The sequence below is a fragment of the Microcaecilia unicolor genome, chromosome 1 (assembly GCF_901765095.1).
Source record: "Microcaecilia unicolor chromosome 1, aMicUni1.1, whole genome shotgun sequence".
Classification (NCBI taxonomy): Eukaryota; Metazoa; Chordata; class Amphibia; order Gymnophiona; family Siphonopidae; genus Microcaecilia; species Microcaecilia unicolor.
Window position 1 is genome coordinate 295,389,293 of NC_044031.1, and position 24,489 is coordinate 295,413,781.

Below are 24,489 nucleotides of genomic sequence, written 5' to 3' on the forward strand. Positions count from 1 at the left end.
TCAGAGATGGATATCTCTCTCACAGATGTTTCTGTCTTGCCACCTCCTCTTTTAACTTTCTAACCTCATTCATTGACCTCAGTTAAATCACTTGTTCAGGGTTAAGCAGTCATTTTCAATATCACTGAAAATGTCCAGTTAGCGCCTATCTCAAAACTGATTATTTTGGGAGCATTCCTGGGGCAGAGTCAACACTTGGCCAGTTAAGTGCCAATATTCAGTGTTTAACTGGCCGAGGTAACTGCATATATAGGACCGCATAAAAGTCAGTCCTATCTTTATGTGGTTTATCTGATGTTGAATATCATACTTAACCAGCTATTCTTTAGCCGGCCCCACAAACACGGAAATTCAATGCTGAAGCCTGAACATGGCCTAGCATTGAATTTCTAGGCATAACACTGGTGGGATTCAGCAAAACACTGAGCACCGCAGACTGAAAATTGACCTTATATTGCTTACACCAACCTAAATGTCTATGTGCCAAATACATACATAAACCATTAGAATACTGTATGGGAGTAATTCTCATAAAGTTGCCTAAAGTTAGGTGACAGGATATTGCAACTGAGTGTGGATTCTATCGTGGAAATTGCATGCACAATTGCTGTTATAGAATACTAGTGTAAGTCCACATTTATCTACCTAATGCTCACACCTAGCTGTAGGCAGTTAGGTGTATAAATGCAGGTGTTTTATAACCCATGCATACAACTGCCAGACATGTCATTGGCCTACCCATCCCCCTCCCAGATCCACACCCCCTTGCAAGTTGTATACTCTGGAATCAGCACGTGCAATTTACAGAATACTGACTAGAGTCTGTTACACACATAGGACCCAATTTTATATATATATATAGCGCCTGAAAAATCAGCGCCAAAATAATTGCTGCCTAGGTGTATGTTTTTAAACCAGGTCTAACTTTAGGCATGGTTTATAGAATACACATAGAGCCATACACATGCCTAAACCTAGTCATGGGAATTTACACCAAGGGTGACTAGTGGAGTGCCACAGGGATCTGTACTGGGATAGGTGCTATTTTATTCATAAATGATCTGGAAATCGGAATGATGAGTGAGGTGATTAAATTTGTAGATGACACAAAACTATTCAATGTTGTCAAAACACATGTGGATTGTGAAAAATTGCAGGAAGAACTTAGGAAACTGGAAGACTGGGCATCCAAATGGCAGATGAAATTTAATGTAGACAAATACAAAGTAATGCACATTGGGAAGAATAATCCAAATCACAGTTATCTCATGCTAGGGTCCACCTTAGGAGTCAGCACATAAGAAAAAGACCTAGGTGTGATTGTAGACAATACGCTGAAATCTTCTGCCCAGTGTGTGGTGGCGGCCAACAAAGCAAACAGGATGCAAGTAATTATTAGGAGAGGGATGCAAAGTAAAACAAAAAATATTATAATGCCTCCATATTGCTCCATGGTGTGATCTCACCTTGAGTAGTGCATTCAATTATGGTCACCGTATTTCAACAATGATATAGCAGAATTAGAAAAGGTTCAAACAAGAGTGACCAAAATGACAGAGAGAATGGAGCTGCTCCCATATGAGGAAAAGCTAAAGAGGTCAGGGCTCTTCAGCTTGGAAAAGAGAAGGCTGAGGGGGAATATGATTGAAGTCTACAAAATCCTGAGTGGTGTGGTGTGGAGATGAATCGATTTTTCACTCATTCAAAAAGCACAAAGACTAGGGGACATTCAATGAAATTGCATGCAAATACTTTTAAAACAAATAGGAGGAAATATTTTTTCACTTAAAGAATAGTTAAGCTCTCTAACTCGTTGTCGGAGGATGTGGTAATAGCAGTTAGAGTATCTGGGTTTAAAAAAAGGTTTGGACAATTTCCTGAAGGAAAAGCCTGTAGTCTGTTATTGAGATGGACAAGGAAGAAGCCACTGCTTGCCCCGGGATTGGTAGCATGGAACAGTTTCTGCCAGGTACTTGTGACCTGAATTGGTCATTGCTGGAAGCAGGATACTGGGCTAGATGGACCACTGGTCTGACCCAGTATGGCTATTCTTATGTTCTTAAGTTAACACACTATGGTATTCGGGCACCCAGGATTATAGAACAGCTCACACTCAGATATGTATGCAACCCATAATTGTTGTGCCCCTAATAGGTGCCAATTATCAATAATTGATTGTTAGTGTCCAATCATTTATTTTAATTTGCATCAATGGAGACAGACAGAGTCCTGGATTCTCTAGGTAGTAAAGACCTGAACTGGAGTTATTGCAGGGTTGCACATCTTGAAGTGCAGTCGGCAGGTGGATCGATGCAGGAAGTAAGACTGAAAGTAAACTGGAACTGCAAACTTGGAACTGGAGTTAACATGCAGTGGAATAGTGTAGGCCCCTGATGGCGAACCTATGACACGCGTGTCAGTACTGACACGCGTAGCCATTTTCGATGACACGCGGCCGCATGTGGCCGCATACAGAGAAGCAGCGGCGTTCCTTGCTGACACCCAGGCGGATTGCCGATGCGCCCCCCCCCCCCAGGTGCAGCGCGACCTCCCTCCCTGGTGAAATCACCCCCCCCTCCGGTGCATGTTTACCCGTGTGCGCTCCTATTGGCTCCCTCCGAGTCCTCCGCTCATTCCCTTCCTGCTGCTCCCTCTGCCCCGGCTCCTGCACGGCCGTTTGACCTCACTTCCGGCTGGCGGAGCAGAGAGCAGCGGAATGCCGTGGGGGACGCATCTCTGAGGGCCCTGTGATCGCCATTACCAGCAACCACATAACCACAGCAATCATCATCCAATCTACTGTTCTGGGGTGTCGTGGATTTCTAATTGACCATCATTACTGAGATAGGTGAGGGGGAGGCTGGGAGAGGCGAGGGCATGTGCTATGGGTGCCGTTTCCCGCCATTAGAAATAGCGGCAGCCATCTTAATTTACATAAGGTGGTCAGTTAGGCTAGTTAACCCCTAATTGCCTGCAGGGCTAACAGGCTATCTATAATTCTATCTTCTGTCACTGCCCCCCTGATGGAGAACCCAAAAAATAAAAAACCAAGGTTAAGTAAAGGAAGTGGTAGTAGCAGTAGCCGACCCTTTCAAGAGACATGGACCGAGATGTATGGCATTATAGAAAAAAATGGCAGATCATTTTGCGTTCTATGTACTGAAACGGTAGTAAGCAGAATGTGGAATATAAATAGACATTTTGAAACTAATCATTCCCAGCTCTTGAAAAAAAGTGAGGATGAAAGGAAGGAATACATTTCCAGGCAGCTACACTTTTATAAGAGCCAATCTAATTCCATCCTTACATTTGTAAAAGGTTCTACAAATTTAACATCTGCAAGTTTGAGCATTGCTCACTCCATAGCTCAGCATGGAAAAGCACTCAGTGAGGGAGGATTTATTAAAGAAACTCTCCTAAGATGTGCACCAGTTCTATTTCACGATATGCAAAATAAAGATGCAATTATTAAGAGAATATCTGAGTTACCAGGAAATTTGGAGTGCCTGGATCCGATTACCAGACACTTTTAGCACTCTGAAAAATATAGCAATGGCTTTACTCACAATTTTTTCCTCTACGTACTTTTGTGAAACCTTATTCTCAGCGTTAAATAATATGAAAACCAACAAAAGAAACAGATTGAAAGATGAAGTTAGTAGCGCTTTCTTGGGCTTGAAGTGTACAAAATACCAACCTTCAATTGAAGATTTAGCCAATGAAATTGAGCAACAAAAAAGTCACTAATAGGCAGATTAGTTAAAGAATTCCCCCTCCCCCTCACTTATTTTAGTTCACGGCACCCCACACAAGTTAAATAATATCAAGACCAACAAAAGAAACCGACTGACAGATGAACAAAGAAGTCACTAAGCAGGTAAGTTAAATAATTAGGTTTTGGTTTATTAAATACAGTTATATATTACAATTATACATTTTTGTTATTTAAACTATAAATATCACGAAATTATGGTTTTTTTCTCGAAGTGACACACCACCCGAGTTATGCTCGTTTTTTTGGCGAATTTTGACACACCAAGCTCAAAAGGTTGCCCATCACTGGTGTAGGCCATAATATTTTCCCAACACAGCATCAGCTGCTTGAAAGCTTTGGGACGGGTCTGGATATCGGTTTGCTCGGCCCCTTCAATTGAAAAGATGCTCACTAAGCAATTAGGTTGTGCACACATCCCAGGATCATCCACAAATTTGGATGCCCAAATTTGAACAAACTTTGTCTAGGGGCACACGAGTGATATGTAGGTCAATGTGCTTAGGTTTAATGTTGCATGCATGCATACATTTCTTAAACCAGACAGCTTAAAGTGCTCTCTACACCCTCCTAACATGCTTTAATGCTAATTTAATCGCCTCGTTGTAGAGAAGATTGATTTTAATACAGCTTGCAATAATTGCATTTAGTAAAAATCCATTAATGAACTTTCTCAGTTTTAATTAGACAGATTTGTTTGTTTGTTTTTATTTCCACTTAACATCAACTATAACTTAATTCAGGTCAATATTACTGTGCAGATGCAGTTTAATCTCAGACTATCACTGATGGCTCTATTGTAAATTTCAATTCCAGAAGTAATGCCGTGAAGTTTTGCTCTAGTACAGCTTTAGTAGCATCACTGTTTAATGGAAACCTTGGAAGTTATGCACTAAGGCATGTGCCTTTGTAACAGTTAGCAGCAATCTGACTCAAGGTTTTGCTGAAGGTTTCAAATAATCCCTGCAACAAAATATCACATAAGCTTTCACATTAGAAATAATAATAATACATGCATCTTACTGAGGTGGGTTATCATTTTTGTGAACACTAGTGCATGAAGTTATGTTTGCACACTGCTTTTGCTGATTTGAGAGCTGCTCTGATTGACATTGCATCCCATTCATTTTGAATCAGAATACAAGAACTCATACAGTTTACTACGCAGACACATACTCCATTCCACTGCTGTTCTTACCTGACATTTGTGATGGGCTTATTCACTATTTACATGAAAGTCATAATGACAGCTTAAACCAGGGTCAGTTCCAGAGCATAGTTTGGGATCCTAACAAATTAACATTACCAGATAGACCCCCAAGACCACACCCCTATGAGGAACTAGCTGTGGGTCACTTGAAAGGAGTTGCAAAGAAGCAGGGGATTGTTTACGGGAACGTGAAGACCAAACTTCCCTTCTAGCTACCAAAATGCCTGCATAAGTAATCCTTATTGCCAAGTTTCTCTGTTTCAAGGTCCAAGTTCCATTTCACTATCAGTCCTACACCAATTTCAATTTTTTCAATTGAAGGAGCCAAACAAACCGATACCCAGACCCGTCCTAAAGCTTTCAAGCAGCTGATGTTGTGTTGGGAAAAATATTATGGGCCTCTCTATTCTATGCATGTTAACTCCAGTTCCAAGTTTGCAGTTCCAGTTTACTTTCAATCTTACTTCCTGCATTGATCCACCTGTTGACTCTAAGTTGTGCAACCCTGTAACAACTCCAGTTTAAATTCAGGTCATTAATACCTAGAGGATCCAGGTCTCTGTGTCTATCTACATGTGTGCAAACTTTGATTCCAGTTCTTTCATTTCTTACTACCTGGAAGTCCCAGATCTTGGCCTTTGACTACTAAGCACAACTCCTGACTCCAAAGCATTTCATCCCTGGGGTTCAGCTCTGCTCTGATCTAATAAGTACCTTCATGGCAGTAACCAGGAAACCATCTGTTAAATGTTTTGGAGTAGGTATTTCTGCCTGTTGGATTAATTGAAACCTGGGTTTGCCATAAAAATGTCCTAATTTTAAATGAAATCTGTTCACCAAAATTGCCCACCTGGTAAGAGGCAATAAGAGGGGAGGAGGCATTGCAATGATCTACAAGTCCTTTCTCAAGATTAAAATCATATCAGAATGTAATTCCCCCACTTATAAATATTTGTTTGTACAATTCAAGACTCCTCTCTCCACGGCCACTTATGCTGTATTCTATGCTATCATCCCCCCCAGCAAATAGAGTCTCAAACAGACTTCACAGACTTTGTCTCAAATGTGTGCATTAACCATTCTGACATAATTCTAGTAGGTGATTGTGAAGAAACAGTGTGTTTTTTTAAGCCTGTAAAATGTATTGGATATTTTCCTGTCTTAAATGTGTCTGAAGTGTATTTCTCCTGTTTGGCCAGCAGATGGTGCATGTTTATGCTTAAAACTGTTAAAAGTGTGTTGCAGTGATGTAACCAGTTTTTATTTGAAACTTGACTGTTCTGGTCTATGATTGGCCTGGAGTTTTGAAATTACCCAGCAGATGCTGGCTGTTTCTTCAGTTTCAGCCTGGGAGGAGAGGGAGGGGGAGAGAGAGAGAGAGATCGTTGCTGAAGCTCTGTGAACAGATATATGCCCTGATATCCCCAGGTACTTTCTAGGAAGCATGCAAATGTTTAGTTTTCTAATTGATTCATTTTTCTGTTACTTGTTACTATTTACTATTTGCACAATTATTTTGTCCACTATTCCAAATTCTGAGAATAAACATAATTGTTTGTTTGCCCTGTTTGTCTGGACTGATTAAAAAAAAATCCTGGTGGTTTGTGTGTTGGGTATGTGAGTGCCTTCTGGAAACTGTAGACCACTGGGAGTGTGACTCCAGCAACCTAGAAATCACTGGGGATAATAGGAGAGCGGGAGACTCACTCAGAGGCGGTTATGACCCAGTCGGTGGGAGGAGGGTGCTAATGTAGAGCACAAGCAGCAGGTGCAGGCAGACCTGAGCTGTGCTAGGGATAGACCCTCTAAGTGGCCATGTTGCTGGTTAGGCATTTCGTGACAGTGATATAAACCTACACATTCAGAACCCGGGAGACAAGAACATAAAAGCATTTAATGACTTCCTCAAACATTGGAATTTCGCAATCCCAAATGCAACACCCACATATGCAACAAGTCACACCTTCAACACTATTGCACAGAGAATCTCTGAGAACCAAAATTTTGCAATAGAAGGAATAACATGGGAGGTAGTGCCGTGGTCAGATCATTACAACCATAAATTGGATTGAGACTCACATAAAAGAACCGCAAACAACACATTTTCTCACAAGAGGGAGGGTAAATGGATGTTATTTTGGAGCCATATGCACAATGAGCAATGGTCTCCAAACATTGAAACCACTCAGTTCCTTTCTGAATGGACCACAGAACCCGAGACATACTCGACCAAATAGCTCCGCTGAAAACGTTAAGGCTAACTAGGTAAAAAGTGGTCCCATGGTTCAGCAACATTCTAGGAAATATAAAAAGGGCTTGCCAAAGACAGAAACATCAGTGGAGAAAGAACAAATCAGATGCAAATAGAGAGGAATGGAAATCAGCACTTTAAGAACACAAATCAAAACTACAACATACCAAATTCAAATTTTACTGTGGAAAAAATTGTAACAGACCACAACAACTCTAAAAACAAAAACAAAACACTAATGCAATGGTAAACAATTTGATAGACATTAATGCGATGACCACCAGTTGCGATTACCCGCTGTCAGCTAATGAACTAGTCAGTTACTTCAAATACAAAATAATGGACCTGAGGAAAGGGCTTAATGTATTGTACTGTATTATGCTATAATCTAATGCATTAATACATCGATGAATATCAATGGCAATCTTGCTTAATAGCACAATATATCTGTACAATGAAACGGTAGTATAGTGAATGTATAGTTTGACAGAACACTTATCTTTCAGACTGCCGGCACTAGGGATTTCCTCTATACTTCGCTTGGGGCGAGGGAACGAAGTATAGAGGAAATCCCTAGTGCCGGCAGTCTGAAAGATAAGTGCTCTTTCAAACTATACATTCATTATACTACTGTCTCATTGTAGAGATATATTGTGCTATTAAGCAAGATTGCCATTGATATTCATTGATGTATTAATGCATATTCATTTATGTATTAATGCATTAGATTACAGCATAATACAGTATAATACAGAAGGTTTTTGGCCAATGATGAACAGAGGACTCATTAATAAATCCGTTTAAGCTCTGATAGATGAAGATAATCTAGGAGCTCTGTGAGGCCTTTTTATCCTTCTTCACGTACAAAACAGGAGTATTGTTGAACATTTCAAACGTTTTCACCCAGTGGAAAGTTTTCTTGATTTGTTAGTATCTAACGATTGTATTTCCACACCCTAAAATAATTCTCATTCAAAATATGCATGCTGGTCCACCAAATCATATTCAGAATTACCCCAGACCATATGAGAGATCTAATCAACCTACCACTGAGAAACGTGAAGTAAGTCTACCTTAAATGTATCCTTCCTTCCACACCACACCCCTCTTCACCCCATGTTCTGTCCCATTTCTACCTCCACTTTTCCTATTTCTCTCCTCTTCCCTCCTGCACTTTTCCCACTTCCTCTTTCCCTTTTCCTCTACTTTGCATACCCTCCTCTTCCTCTCTAACTGCATCTCCTTTGCACTTTCTGCGTCCCTCTTGTCTACTCCCTCCCTCTCCAAACTTCCTATAAACTGGATCCCTGTGTTCCATCTATTGTTTATAGCTCCTGCCTCTGTCTGTTTCTCTATTCTTCAGGCGGTACGGTCCAGATTTCCTGCCATCCCACTATTCAAGAAATTCAGTAAACATCTCTTTCATACATGTTTCCTTTGAATTAGGGCAAATCAAGCACAAGAAGGAGTTTCTCAAAATCCAAAATAGTCTGTGCCTTAGCTTTATTCCCCCATTTATGACAGCCGTTAACCTGTATAAATGCCTGCCAGATTCTGTTAGGATTATATCTGAATCTCATTTTAAACAGAGTGACAGCCATCGATTTATCCTCGTCTCTACTAGTGGCATCAATTAGAGTTAAACTAGAAGTACAAGCATGCTTTCGGTCTGATAGTGCTGCTTGTGACAAGTAAATGACATTCTAGTGTGCTGTCTGGAAAAAAGGTTGACAGTGAATCTAACAAATTATCATAACAATTGAAAATGACCTGTATATATAGTCCAGTGGTTTCCAAACCTGGTCCTGGAGGCACCCCAGCTAGTCAGGTTTTCAGGCTATCCACAATGAATATTCATGAGAGAAATTTGCATGTAGTGGAGTCAGTGCATGCAAATTTCTCTCATGAATATTCATTGTGGATAGCCTGAAAACCTGACAGGCTGGGGTGCCTCCAGGACCAGGTTTGGGAACAACTAGTATAGTCTTTAAGGAGGAACTTCTATATATCAAGCTCAAAATTCAGCGCCAAAAGAAATTAGGCAAATGATATTCTATATAGGGCGAGTTGAGTTATAGAATAGCGCTGTGCGGGTCAAGTTGCACGTCTATTATAGAATAGTACTCAGTGCGGAAAATTATGCGTGGATTCAGTGAAAGGAGATGGATCAATCCATGCACAAGTTTTGATGCCCTTTTTTGGTGCCAATGCCACAGGGACAGCGAGAAAAAATGGCATTGGGCAGAAGGAAGCCAAACGTATCAAAGGAGGACACAATCCTGCTTGCCAGGCTCATGATGACCAAGGAGAGGACATATTTATGATCCCTGGCCACCGGAGAAGCTATAATAGCTACAGGAGGGTATGGCAGAGGCTCACTGCCTCATACAGGGGTCCTTTCACTAAGGTGCGGTAAAAGGGGGCCTACGGTGGCTTCAGCACATGTTTTTGATGCTCACTGAGACCCTCTCTTTTACTGAAGTGGGTAAAAGGCTGTCTTGTTTTCTGGAAAAGAAATGGCTGTGTGGTAGTGAACCACTTGCCATGTGGCCATTTTGGGGGGAGCACTTACCGCCACCCATTGAGGTGGTGGTAAGGGCTCCCACTCTAAGCCAGCAGTAACCAGGCAGCGATTACCACCAGATAAGCACCAACACTACATAAATATTATTTTTGTAGTGTTGAAATAGCACATGCTAGGGGTGGGAACTACCACCGGGCTCCTGCGGAAGTTTCAGATTGGCGTGCTGCACGCCAGCCCTTTAGTAAAAGGGCCCCACAATGAGCAAACCTCCTTCCCTAGGGAGTTAAGTACAAAATGAAAGTAGGGTACAGTGCATTGTAAAAATTCCTGATTACATCAGTTAGGTGTGAGCCCAGCACAATAAAGCACTGTTTCCCTGTAATAAGGAGGGTGAAGTGAATAGTTCAAAGCACTAGTGGGCTTTGAACCTGCCACCCCAGAATGTCAAGTCAACAGTTCTAACTACTAGGCTACCACCTGCACCACTGCCCCAACAATGTGTGCAGATCCATTAGGCAGGCAACATGTTTATGTCATAGTGTAAGATTTCCATTAATATATATATCATATCATATCCTGGAAATAAGGGCACTGAAGCTACCACAACAGGTTGGCAGCAAACCAAGATTGAGATAACCTGATGACACAGTGAATCTATTACTGATGATCAGAACCTAACATCGGTGCTGGAGCTGATTAACATTGGACTAGTGCCAGTTTCACCTGCGCAGAATGTTCAGAGAACTCTAGTGCGGTGGGAAACAATGTATGTGCCAAAGATTAGCTGAAATACTATTTAAATGTAGTCAAAGATGTTAATGAGGTCATTTCCTATTCCTTCCCCAAGACTCAGATAACAGAACACAAAACAAACCCGCCCTTACCGCTGGAAACCTAACACCAGCTTGAAGCTGGTGTTAGGGTATTTGAAGAAAGGATTTCCCAAGATTTTCTCCTTAAAATCTGCCAGTTTGATTTGATTTGGAAGTCAAAGGAAGCCCTTGGAAGCCTCTAAAAACAGGGAGTGAGAAACATATGTGCGAGTCCGAGCAAAGCTAAAAATGAAGGCACACATTTGGCGCCTGTTTTCTGTATTTAAATATAAGCCTTCAATGAAAAAAACTAATTTGAAAGGCGCCATATATGCTTCACTTCAGGGGTTGCCTGCCTCATATGCACAAGATCCATGCTTACTGCAAAACTCTTGTGTGCATGCCCCAGGCACATTCCACCCCCTTATGTTTGGTCTCACAGTGTGCATATTATTTGCATGCAATTAATATGGAGAAGTAGCCTAGTGGTTAGTGCAGCGGCCTTTGTTCCTGGGGAACTGGCTTCAATTCCCACAGCAGCTCCTTGTGATTCTGGGTAACTCACATAACCCTCCACTGCCCCAGGTACAAATAAGTACCTGTATATATTGTTTGTAGAGGAGTAGCCTAGTGGTTAGTGCAGTGGCTTGAGAATCTGGGAAACTGGGTTTGATTCTCACCGCAGCTCCTTGTAACTCTGGGCAAGTGAAGCTCTGTACACTTTTATATGAAGGTACTTTTTCTGTCCCTAGAGGGCTCACAATCTATGTTTTGTTTTGTACCTGGGGCAATGAAGGTTAAGTCCTCCATTGCCCCAGATACAAAAAAGCAAACAAACAAAAAAACCATAGATTGTGAGCCCTCTAGGGACAGAAAAAGTACCTGCATATAAAAGTGTACAGTGCAGCGGACATCTAGCGGAGCTATAGAAATGATTAGTAGTAGTAGTATTCCTCTACGCTGTTCCTGTGCTGTTTGCTATAGCACCAAAGTTCTGAGCATCGGCTCATGTGACTTCTGGCATGCATATTATGTGAACTGCTGTTCAGTTCTTTCAGGAGTCATAGACATCTGTGAGTGATAGAGAAGCCAAGCACATGGGGATTTTATGTTGTTGTTGTGGAGAAACTTTCCTTGTTGAATCTGTTCTTGTCTGTACTAACTGTCTTTTATGTCGTGATTTCCTTGGGATGCCAGCGTAAATTAGGACAGCAATAAGCCCCTGACAATATAATAAAGAACTCTGAGGGGGTGTTAACAGAGCATCAGCTATGATTTCTGATGAACACTTCTGCTTTCAGTCTACAAAGAAACAGCACTCCAACGTCACCAAGAGATGAACCTTGGGATGCATTCTGTTTCATCAAAGCGAAGACGGTAATAAGGTTGCCAACATGCTGATCCCAACGCTTGGAAACAATGTAATTCAAACAAACTACCCAACAAAACTATTCCCCCCTGCAATTTCAAGCTTCCTGCAACCACCATAGTAAAGAGCAAATTCGTAAAACATACATAGACAGTAAATGTACTAGCCAGCTCATTTAAATTTAAAGTAGATTGTGTTACTGCAAAAATGTGCATTAATGCCGCTATTAATGCAAACATTTAAAACACCTTTTCACAGGTGTTGTAAACATCTTTTGCACTAAAAACTTGTACTAATACAGATTTCTAATGCGTATTATACTTTCACCTGCATACTGCTCAGACTACATCCAAACAACTCCCTGTAATCAGCTACAGTTAGGCCACCTATAGCCCACTAATACTACTAATCATTTCTACAGCGCTACTAGACGTACGCAGCGCTGTCTTAAATAGTTCACAGTAGGTTACAGCAAGATACTAAAGCACAATTTGCCCAGGATGTCACAAATTTAGGAGAAACAGTTATAGGTTAGCTCATTAAAAAAAGAATATTCTAATTATATGTGATTATTTATTAATCACATATCTATTAAACAGTAAAGTATTTAGGCTCTTTCTTAACATGCCACAGTGAAGTAAAATTAGGCGGTAAAAATTCCCAAAATTTGGCAACCTGAAATGCAAATAAATCTGAGAAAAATTTCTTAAGAGGTGATACCTCGTGGACTTGAGTAATCAAAAGACAACAAATTGCAGATATTATAAAATCATACAAGGGAAATCATATATGATGGTACTTTGCCCTGTGTTATCTTCAAGCAAAGCAGAATGCATGGGGGAGGGGGTACAGCTGGACATAATACAAAAGCCCCCCTGAAAAACCCATTGCTTTCAGATCCCCGGTAAATGTTAAATGGTGAAATAACGAGTGATGCAGAAAGGAAATCTCATGCAAATGAGCTACTCGCAATTACAACAAGCAGCTCGGTAGAAAAGACGCCAGCGCATGCGTAGGACAGTTACTCAGTAAGCGTCAATGCTATGCACATACCCTGAACAGAATGTGCTATGGACGCACTTTCACAGCATTCCAGTGCTACACACTACTTTTATGTACACATATAAACCCCCCAGAGTGTAAAAGTGTCTTTTTGTGGGGTTCCACACTAACTTTCCTGCCCCGGGGGGGGGGGGGGGGGTATTGTTTATATGCACGTGTATGAAAGCCGTGTAGCTTTTTTTTTTTTTCAAAACTACAGGTGCTGTTGGTACACCTCCACAATGTGCTTTTTGGCTCCAGACAACTTCTTCATAGTTCTATTACATGCAGGACACACACACGTGCAAATAATATGACCGAAGACTGCTCAGCCAAGAAGACACCATCATGCTGCGACAGCTCCTGACATGCCATAAAACTTTGCTTGTTAAAGGGACGCTCTCCTTTCTGTGCATTGCTCAGGATGCTCATTTTAATATTAATCAGCTCACTGGAATACATTTGCATAGATTCTTGTTGGCTGCTACTGCAAACGGTAAAAACCATGCAGGACCCCTTTGTGCATTATTCGCTGAATAACGTATACGCTAAATTGGACTGAACCGGTCAAAATCAGACGTTCATAGCATGGTAAGCTTTGTGCCTCGAGGCCTAGAAAGTGGATCTAGCAACCAGCTGGGGCAGAGAGCAAAGCCTCTTTAGACAGGTAGCCCAGGTTTTAGTCTCTAATCAGTCGAGGCAAATAACTCAGCTTCTTTGGCAATAGCAAGAGGGTATGACTGGAAGCACACACTGTGGGCAATACTTGAAGGAGCTAGAAACCGAGCACAGGAAGAACACACACATGCTGAGACTCTTAGGGCACTGAATAGGACCCTGAAGCAAGGAGTAAGCCAGAAGGTAAAGACAGGCTGGGAAAGGAAAACATTTGGAAAAGGTTTAAAAGGATTATTGTAGCCTTGAAAGAGTGCCCAGAAGGCGGCTTAGGCTAGGGAAGGAAAGCTTCAGTTTGGGGAACAGAGATCCCAGTAAACAAGACTAGGTAGAGGTATAACCTAGGCATGAATTAAATGCAGCTAGGTTTATTCACATGATGAAGGATTACAGCAGTGCTAAGAATTAAAGCAGTACATGTCGCATACAGAGAGAGAGAAGGGAGAAATTTTCTTGAGTAGTGCTTTGCAATCTAAGGGATCTACTACTACTACTTATGATTTCTATAGCGCTACTAGACGTACGCACCTATGCTCAAACCTTCACAATAAAGCTCACAGTGCAAAACCCTGTAGCACGACAACAACACAGGAAAAGAGCTGACCAATGCTGAAAGCTAATTATATTTAAATTTTATGCATGGTGAAATCGAACTATGAAACCAAAAGTAGGGGGAGTGCATACGGGTTTTGACACACATGCGTAAGGGTTTTGCGATAAGCAGGGCTCTTGTACAGATGAAACTGGAAGTGCAGGCACATCAGGACTGTTCTGTGCTTTTATATTTGAGTCTTTTAAAAATTATTTACACCTCAAGGCTCATATTTAAGTGCATATAAACAGGCACCAATGTGAGCTTTCACTTTTGGTTCTGCTTGGATTTGCACACGTTTACGTCTCACTATCGGCGTTTAAAACTTGCATGGGCATCCTTTTTCTTACAAAAAAAAGGCCAAAACTCACACTTTAATGTGCCAAATTGTATTGTATTGTAACATTTATACCCCGCGCTTTCCCACTTATTAGCAGGCTCAATGCGGCTTACATAATATATAATAGGTTTACAAGAAAACACAAAAAGGATAAAACAGCTAAATATAAATTGACAAGAAATCTTCTCCTGGAAACCTTAAATGCCACCCCCGAGGTGGAGGTAAGTTTTCAGCATTAAGCCCAGCATTTGCTATTTGCTTCAGCATGAGCATTGGGAGGGAATACTGACTGACCTCATTAACAGCCATTTGAACACATTTAAATACAATTTGTGGCCATCTTTGGTATGCATGTTAATAGTCCCACTACAGCCTTCTGAACATTATTTATTTATTAGAATTTATTTACTGCCTTTTTGAAGGAATTCACTCAAGGCGGTGTACAGTAAGAATACATCAAACATACGCACTAGGCAATTACAGAAGTAAAAAATGTTCAAATAACAATACAAAGTATGGCATAGGATACTACTTACAATGTCAACACAATACGTAATAGAACATTTTAATTGACAGTGAAGGGTAGAAGCAAAGATGGAACATATAGATAGGTAAGAGAGAAGAATTAGAAAGTAAGGTGACTAATTTAAAGAAAGTTCTGCACATATTAACATGCATGCTAGTATGGCACTAACTGCCTTTAATGCTGACATTAGCTTTTTAGCATTGGCCCCTGAGGGAGGCAGCACTGGTAGGCTGAACCGGGAAAAGGGTTTAAGAGTCTAAATGTGACACATGCATGCGGAGAGGGGAAAGGGAGAAACCTCCTCCTGCAGCGCATTGCAAATAAGAGAGACAGCACTGCAGGCTAAGCCTGGAAGAGGGATTGAGTGCCTAAGAGCAACTAGTGCTGTGGAACCAGAAAGATATATGTTTGATGTCCTACTGTTTGTAAAGAAAGGGTAAGTATTATTTTGTTACTGGTGGCATTTTGTGTATTATAGAAGCCCTTTGAGAAAATGCCAAGGATAAAGGTTTGTATTTTCTGTTTGTTATAACTATAATAAAACATGTCTTTTGAGGAAATGCTGGTAACAGAGGTTATTGTAGGAAAAGGATTCCCATAGGGTTAGGTTGGGCTAATTCTGGGAGGATGTAGAAACAGCAGGTAGACTGCAGTTCCCTTTCAGTACCAGCAGGGCCGGTCTTAGCAAGTGCAGGGCCCTATGCAGACCAATTTGGTGGGGCCCCATCCTAGCCCTGCCTACCCTAGCACCGCCCCCACCCTAGCTCCACCCCATTGATAAGATTATTCCATTTTTAGAACATTTTTTTATTTACAAAATTTCAAATAAAGACAAATGAAGCTAAACTTGTACAAAAAAAACTGATTGAAATAATAAGCACAATGCTATCATGAAACCTCCCCTCCCTAGAAATTATTCAGTTCAAGTTCACTACAGTTAGTAGCGGGCCCAAGCCGGGGTGGATGCCGTGCCGGTGGTGGCGGGAGCGGAGTGGCCGAGCCGCGGGAATGGGGATCATCTCAGGTGACTAAGGCGAGCAGCGGCAGAGGTCGGAGCGGAGGCACGAGCGAGGCAGAGTTGAGGTGCTGCGCCTTGGTCACCTCTGCCTAAGACCGGCCCTGAGTACCAGCCATACCTGAGTGAGACTCCATCAAGGCTCACTCTGCTTAACCAGTCATCAGGACTGGGACCTGCACCCTAGGGTGACACCTAGTGGTGACAATAGCTAGTAGCACTATACAAATAAGTGGAAATGGGAGTCTCTGTATAAGTACTCATTTATTTATTTATTTGTTACATTTGCATCCCACATTTCCCCACCTATTTGCAGGCTCAATGTGGCTTACATAGTACCATAAAGGTGTTCGCCAATTCCGGTATGAACAAACACAGTAATGTTGTGGTAGAATAAGGTTCGTGTGTTCAGACACATTAGGGAATCGTAGAGAGGAAGAGTTATTATATGTCCATTATGAGTTTTGGTTTTGTTGGGTCGGTAGGGTATGCCTTTTTGAACAGGTTAGTTTTTAATAATTTCCGGAAAGTTTAGGTGATCATAAGTTGTTTTCACGGCTTTTGGTAATGCATTCACATCCAGCGGCCAGGCTTATGCATGGACCGGACCGCCTTCATCCATCCAATCTTTGAAGTGTGATTCCCCTCACCCACACCTCCTTCCCCTGGCAGGACACTTCTCTGCTCAACTCTCTGAGTTCTCCATCTCTTCTCCTCAGAGAGCCAATTCTCCACTTCTAGTTGCCTCTGCTAGTGGGCAGAAATGCTACACTGTGCTCCCACTACAGCTCCCCATTTCTTTTGCCAGCAGAGGATACTCCCCTTCAGTTCCTCGGGTCTTAGCAGAGATTCAGGTTACCAAAGACCCCGTGTAGGTCCGAGCTAACATTTCTATAACCCAGACTCCTCCCCTGATTTAATAATTTATGCCAATAATCTCTTCTCATAACACTCTCTTACTGTAATCTAATACAACCACTCCCCCCCCCCCTGTAACCCATGGGTCCATTCCCTAGCAGCACAGTATTTTATTACCCCAGCCCCTTCTGATTGTGTGACAATGTTCCTCAACTGAGTAACCCCTCCCAGAAAAAAAACACTCACCCCTTCTGCAGCCCAACAGGGTTTTTCTGAGGAGGTTACAATACTATAAAATCCAGAATATATTAACCCTGATTTGAATTGTGAGTGTTAAGCATAGGAGTCTTTGCTAATAATGTCCAGTAGTATTAAATAAGTTAAACCTTATCCTTGCAATGTCCTGCTCCAATTTAAATTCATACGAATCCATAAACTTGGCAATGTGTTCTTCGATATTAAGAATACCCACAACTGGCAGTAACCAAGGTGATAGCACAAACGTAGGATTCACAGAGGAGGTGAAATACTGTACTAAGACAAAATCTCGGCACTTAGCTGTCAGCGGCTGCAAAACAGATCCCAATGTTCAATGTAGCTGATGGTTCTAAAATGACGGAGGACTGATGAAGTCTAAATCTACACTGTTTCTATTCCTGGAATTCATTTCTATTCCTAACTGGTCACTCACTGATTCAGAGAAAGATCAAGAATACAGAGATTCACCCCATTTGTCTTATTTTCGATTTCTCTGTGAATCCATAAAAGAGAAACATCTTTTTTAGATATTTTTGTGTTTTGCCCCTTTATATTTTGTTTTCTGTTTTTTTACAAAAATCTGTATGTAAATATAAATCTGATGCAAGCCAACAACCGTCATGTTGAGTTCAGTTTTTAAAATAATGTTTAGAATTTTTGTTTGCTTTACTAATACTTGTTACACAACAGTTGTTTGCTGTCCCCTGCTCAGGTGGCTCAAATATTAAACAGTTACCATTAAAATGCATCACATTTGTCACATTTCACAACAGCAATAAAAAACTGAGAAGTTACCTTTCCCACATATTGGGGCTCAGAGCCCATGTATTCTTCCAGTACAAAAAACTGGTTCCATACCCAGCCCCGTTTAACTCGCTGGGTGGGTAATCTCCTCCCTGGCATGGAGACATTTTCTCTTTGCCTTTCTGCTGAAATCTGTGGTGGCTGCTGAGACTTCAGTGGTGTTAGCAGACCTCCGTCAAACAGGACCCAGAGAAGCAGCGATAAGCAGTTTCTTGTACGCATTGGCAAAGAGTTCCCTTCCGCAAAGCGATCAAAAATCTCCAGCACTTATCGTCAAACCTTTAGATCCAGGTTTGAGGTGTCAGGGGCCTCTACCACCTTAGCTTCCTGATCTCATTGTAGAAATGCTAATGTAGGTAATGACTCCATTGGATAATAGAGGTTGTGTTGCAATAATTTCCATCTATAGGGACCTGCAATAGAAAAGTTACATGCATTATCTAATTATATTAAATTCCTGTAAAGGATAAGAATGGCAAGAACAGCATCTGTTTGAAGATTAAAGGGATACAAGCAAACACAACTGTTAAAATGTTTTGGTTGAATCCATCACTTCGTTAAAATGCTAGACATTATGGAAGAAATTCTATAAGTGAGCATTACCTTTTAGGTGCTCCAATGACGTGCAATGATAACCCATTCTATAATGGCATCTGGACATTCAGATTCCACTACAGAATATTAGTGTAACTCAGTTTCAGTGTGCCTTACATTTATGGACCATAGATCTGGCGTAACTGCAGGTGTCTATTTGCAACAAAGATGTGGGTAACTTACTGTATTCTGTAAATGGTAATGCATAAGTGGCAACCCCACCCATGCCTCTCCCATTCTCTGCTCATGTGAACCCCGTCCCTTTGCATTTACATGTTATGCCATTTACACGCTCCTTTACAGAATAGTGCTCAGCTGATTTGCTGCCATGTATTTATTTTATTTATTTTAATTAGGATTTATTTACTGCCTTTTTGAAGGAATTCACTCAAGGCAGTGTACAGCAAGAATAAGTCATGTAAGTAATAAGACAATTACAGCAGTAAAAATATTTAAATAATTCAAAGTATGTCATGGAGGGACATTTTCGATAAGACATCTAAGTTCGATTTTGGTTGTTTTGCTCAAAATGTCCAGAATCCAGGAGTCGAACAAAGTAATCTTTGAAACAGCAAAATGTCTATCTACCTTTTTTTTTTCCCCCAAAAATGGCCACTCGCTAGGGGTTTTTGTGCTTTGCGTGTTTACCTTTTTGGTCCATTTTCGAGAAAAAAGAAACAACCAAGTGAAAAATGAACAAAATCAAGCCACTGGGATGTAGAAGGTGCCAGCATTCCTAGGATACTGGCCTCATAGATATCCCAGCAGAGCAGTAAGGCACCCCAGAGGACAAGACAGTGGACTTCACATAAAAGGTCATAGGTACACATCTCACCCTTACCCATTTATATTGTATGGTGAGTCTTCCAAAACCCACCAAAAACTTACTGTATCCAACTATACACCACTACAATACCCCCTATGGCTGCAGGTGTCACCTTATATGTGGGTACAGTAGGTCTTTCGTGGGTTGACACTTTCCACCACAAGTCTAACAGTTAGAGTGGATTATGGGCTTGGATCCCCTTCTCCACAGTGTACTGCACCGACCACTAGACTGCTCCAGAGACCTGCTTGCTTCTCTAATAGGACTGGCCATAACATCTGAAGCTGTTATAGTGGCTGGTATGTACTGTTTCTTTCACATCTTTGAGTGGTGGATGGGGGTCAGTGACCACTGGGGGAGTAAGAGGGGAGAGGTCAATCCTTCATCCCTCCAGTGGTCACTGGGTCATTTAGGGCACTTTTTTGTGGCATAATCATTATTAAAACAGATCTAGCTCAAAACATTTTAGTTTTTGTCCTGGATGTTTTTGTTTTGTTCTGCTATGACAAAAAATTTCCAAGTGTTAGGAACGCCCAAATCCCACCCCCCCAACAGGCCCCCTTGTGATTTAAACGCACTGCAAACGAACAGCATAGGAAAACGTTTAGATAATGGGTTTAGAAAAAAGCAATTTGAACGTTTTAGCAAGAAAAACCTCCAAATGCTGCTTTATGCCACTTTTTAAATGTTTTTCGACACAATACGCAATAAACCATTTTAATAGACAACATACGGTGTAAGCAAATATTACTCTTGCTGGAATTCTGCACCAAAAAAACTCAAAATTCTGTGCACAAAATTTAGCCAATATTACAACCCCCTTCCCTGCACAGATACCATCCATACTTTTCCCAGCACCCATAGCATCTACCTTTTTTACAGACCCCCTCCCTACACCCACACACAACATCCACCGTTTTTACAGCCCCCCCTTCCTGCACCCACACACATAGCATCCATCTTTTTTTTACAGCACCCCTCCCTTCCCTCCACCCATAGCATCAGCCTTTTATTTACAGCCCCCTCCATCTACCCACAGCATCCACTTTATTTTACAGCCCTCTCCGTCCCTCCACCCACAGCATCCACCTTTTTTATAGCTCCCTCCCTTCCTGCACCAACACATAGCATTAGTCGTCCTTTAATCTCCAACTATGCTCCACCTCCCCCACTCATCAAATGGTCACTGTCTTGATCTCATCTTCTCCTCCAACTCTTCACCTTCTAGTTTCCTTGCCTCTGATCATCCCTCCTCTGATCACCATCTTATAACTTTCACACTTAAATCTCCTCCCTCCCAGTCCCGTCCTATCCTATCTAATTTATCTAGGATCTTCACGATATTGACCCTTCATCTCTATGCTCCCATGTTTCAAACCTCTTCTCTACTGTGGCACCATCCACGTCTGTCAACGAGGCTGTTTCTTCTTACAACAATACTCTATCCTCTGCCTTAGACACTCTTGCACCTTTGATGACCCGCCCTGTAAGGCATACAAAACCCCAACCTTGGCTGACTTCTAATATCCGCTACCCTACGTTCCTGTACCCGCTCCGCCGAATGCCTCTGGCGGAAATCTCGGGCCCTTGCTGATTTCTTACACTTTAAGTTCATGCTGACCTCCTTCCAATCTGCTCTTTTACGTGCCAAACAGGATTATTATATCCAAACTGACCAACTCTCTTGGCTCTAATCCTTGACTTCTCTTCACCACATTGAACTCTCTCCTCAAGGTGCCCCCTCCCCCCAACTCCCCCTTCATTATCTACTCAGACCCTTGCTGAATTCTTTCACAACAAGGTTCAAAAGATAAACCTTGCTTTCTCTACCTCACCAGCTCTCCCTCCACTAGTCCGTTCCCCTCTCTCTCCTTCCCCTCCTTCCCTTTCCTCCTTTCCTGAAGTTACTATTGAGGAAACTACACTTCTCCTTTCTTCCTCAAAATGTACCACCTGTTCCTCTGATCCCATTCCCACCCACCTTCTTAATGCCATCTCTCCTACTCTTATTCCTTTTATCTGTCACATTCTCAACCTCTCACTTTCCACTGCGACTGTCCCTGCTGCCTTTAAACATGCTGTGGTCACACCTCTCCTTAAGAAGCCTTCACTTGACCCTACTTGTCCTCTACTTACCGACCCATCTCCTCCTTCCTTTTCTCTCCAAATTACTTGAGCGTGCTGTTCACCGCCGCTGCCTTGATTTTCTCTCCTCACATGCTATTCTTGACCCATTACAATCTGGTTTTCGCCCTCTCCACTCAACCGAAACTGCGTTTACTAAAGTCTCCATGACCTATTACTGGCTAAATCCAGAGGTTAATATTCCATCCTCATTCTTCTTGATCTTTCCGCTGCTTTTGACACTGTCGATCACAGCATACTTCTCGATACCCTGTCCTCACTTGGATTCCAGGGCTCTGTCCTTTCCTGGTTCTCTTCCTACCTCTCCCTCCGCACCTTTAGTGTTCACTCTGGTGGATCCTCTTCTACTTCTGTCCCTCTGCCTGTCGGCGTACCTCAGGGTTCTGTTTTTGGTCCCCTCCTCTTTCTATCTACACTTCTTCCCTTGGTTCATTAATCTCATCCCATGGCTTTTCCTACCATCTCTATGCTGATGACTCGCAAATCTACCCCTGATATCTCACCTTGCATCCAAACCAAAGTTTCAGCGTGCTTGTCTGACATTGCTGCCTGGATGTCTCAATGCCACCTGAAATTAAATATGACCAAAACCGAGCTTCTCATTCCCCCCCAAACCCACCTCCCCGCTCCCCCCGTTTTCTATTTCTGTTGATGGCTCTCTCATTCTCCCTGTCTCCTCAGCTCGAAACCTTGGGGTCATCTTTGACTCTTCTCTCTCCTTCTCTGCTCATATCCAGCAGACCGCCAAGACCTGTCGTTTCTTTCTTTACAACATCCGTAAAATCCGCCCCTTTCTTTCCGAGCACTCTACCAAAACCCTCGTCCACACCCTTGTCACTTCTCGTTTTAGACTACTGCAATCTGCTTCTTGCTGGCCTCCCACTTAGTCACCTCTCCCCTCTCCAGTCGGTTCAAAACTCTGCTTGCCCGTCTCATCTTCCGCCAGGGTCGCTTTACTCATACTACCCCTCTCCTCAAGACCCTTCACTGGCTCCCTATCCGTTTTCGCATCCTGTTCAAACTTCTTCTACTACCTATAAATGTATTCACTCTGCTGCTCCCCAGTACTCTCTCCACACTCGTCCTTCCCTACCACCTTCCCGTGCACTCCGCTCCATGGATAAATCCTTCTTATCTGTTCCCTTCTCCACTACTGCCAACTCCAGACTTCGCGCCTTCTGTCTCGCTGCACCCTATGCCTGGAATAACTTCCTGAGCCCCTATGTCTTGCCCCATCCTTGGCCACCTTTAAATCTAGACTGAAAGCCCACCTCTTAACATTGCTTTGACTCGTAACCACTTGTAACCACTCGCCTCCACGTACCCTCTTCTCTTCCTTCCCGTTCACATTAATTGATTTGATTTGCTTACTTTATTTATTTTTTGTCTATTAGATTGTAAGCTCTTTGAGCAGGGACTGTCTTTCTTCTATGTTTGTGCAGCACTGCGTGTGCCTTGTAGCGCTATAGAAATGCTAAATAGTAGTAGTAGTAGTAATTCACCTTTTTACAGCCCCCTCCCCTTCCATCTCTCCACCTACAAGCATCCACCCTTTTTACAGCCCCCTCCCTCCTTTCACCCACAGCATCCACATTTTTTTTACAGTCACCTCCCTCCCTTCCAGCTCCAATAGTGTGCATCTTCAAAAGCACCCTTGGCACCATCTACTCTTCCTATTTCTACTTTATCTGTGACAGTCCCTGCTAACCCTCCCACTCCTATTGCCTGTGCTATCTCTGATCTTACTAAAACTTTCACCCCTGTTAAGAAAGCATTTTGTAATTTGGACCCCCTGCTTCTTTCTTGGCTCACCAATTCTACACATAAGCTCCTTTCTGTTACTCTGTGGATGATTAAAAATAGTCTTTCCATGGAAGCCATTCCAGCTTCCTGGAAAATCTCAGTAGTACATTCGGTTTTGAAGAATTCCACACTTAACAAACATGACCCCACAAGTTATTATCCAATATCCTTATACAGAAAACAGTATTTTACCAATCCTAGGATCATATCGAGGCCTCCAATATTTTAATCCGAGCAATCTGGTTTCAGGTGTGGTCACTCTACTGAAACCATAGTTACCTCACTTTTAAATGACATTAATTCTACTTTTGATAGGGGCTCACAGGTTCTTTTAATCTCACTGGATTTAATTGCTGTTTTCGACTGCTTTCTTGTCTGGCTTCCCTGGGTCTTTCTGGGACTGTTTACTGTTGGTTCACTTCTTTTCTATCTTATTGTCAGTTTGTAGGACAGCCCTCCCAAGGTACTTCATCTTCCTGAGCCCTGCAATGTGATGTTCCTCAGTATTCTATTATCTCTACGCTTCTCTAATATTTTTCTGTCCCCTTTGGCTCTTATGATCCAACACCTGGGTTTTTCATTTTATATTTATACAGACACTATCCTTTTACGCACTATCCAAGATCCCACTGTACCTAATCTCTTTGCCCTACAGAGTTGCCTTGAGTCCACTGATCACTGGCTATCTTTAAACCATCTGGTACTTAACTCCTCCAAAACTTTAGCACGTTGGTAAGCCAGATCTACACTCACCCTGTCAGTTAGTCCCCTCTTTCAAGGTTCTCCTATTCAAGTAGTCGATTCCCTACAATGCTTAGGAATCACTCTTGATTCTCAATTATTGATTCTCAACTCTTTCATCCCCCATATTTCTCTGGTTGTACGTTCATGTTTTTGTTTTCTCTGCTATCCGTTATGTCTGTCTATTTTAGGATGAGGATGCATGTGCTACTCTCCTTCATGCATCAGTTCTAAGCAAACTCGATTATTGCAATATTATCTATGCAGGCCTTCCTTCTACCCTCATCAAAAAACTGCAGCCCATCCAAAATACTGCCATTTGTATCCTTTCTG

General features: G+C 42.0%; 1 protein-coding gene across 1 annotated transcript in view; it reads right to left on the reverse strand.

The window, feature by feature from the left end:
* LOC115472878 (cadherin-12-like) overlaps nt 1-18,448 on the reverse strand; it is a 491,174-nt gene extending 472,726 nt beyond the window's left edge. Inside the window, 1 exon segment of the mRNA XM_030207367.1 lies at nt 18,039-18,448. Within this exon segment, the coding sequence (XP_030063227.1) occupies nt 18,039-18,269 (231 nt within the window). The 5' untranslated portion in view covers nt 18,270-18,448.
* Between the last annotated feature and the right edge of the window lie 6,041 nt (nt 18,449-24,489).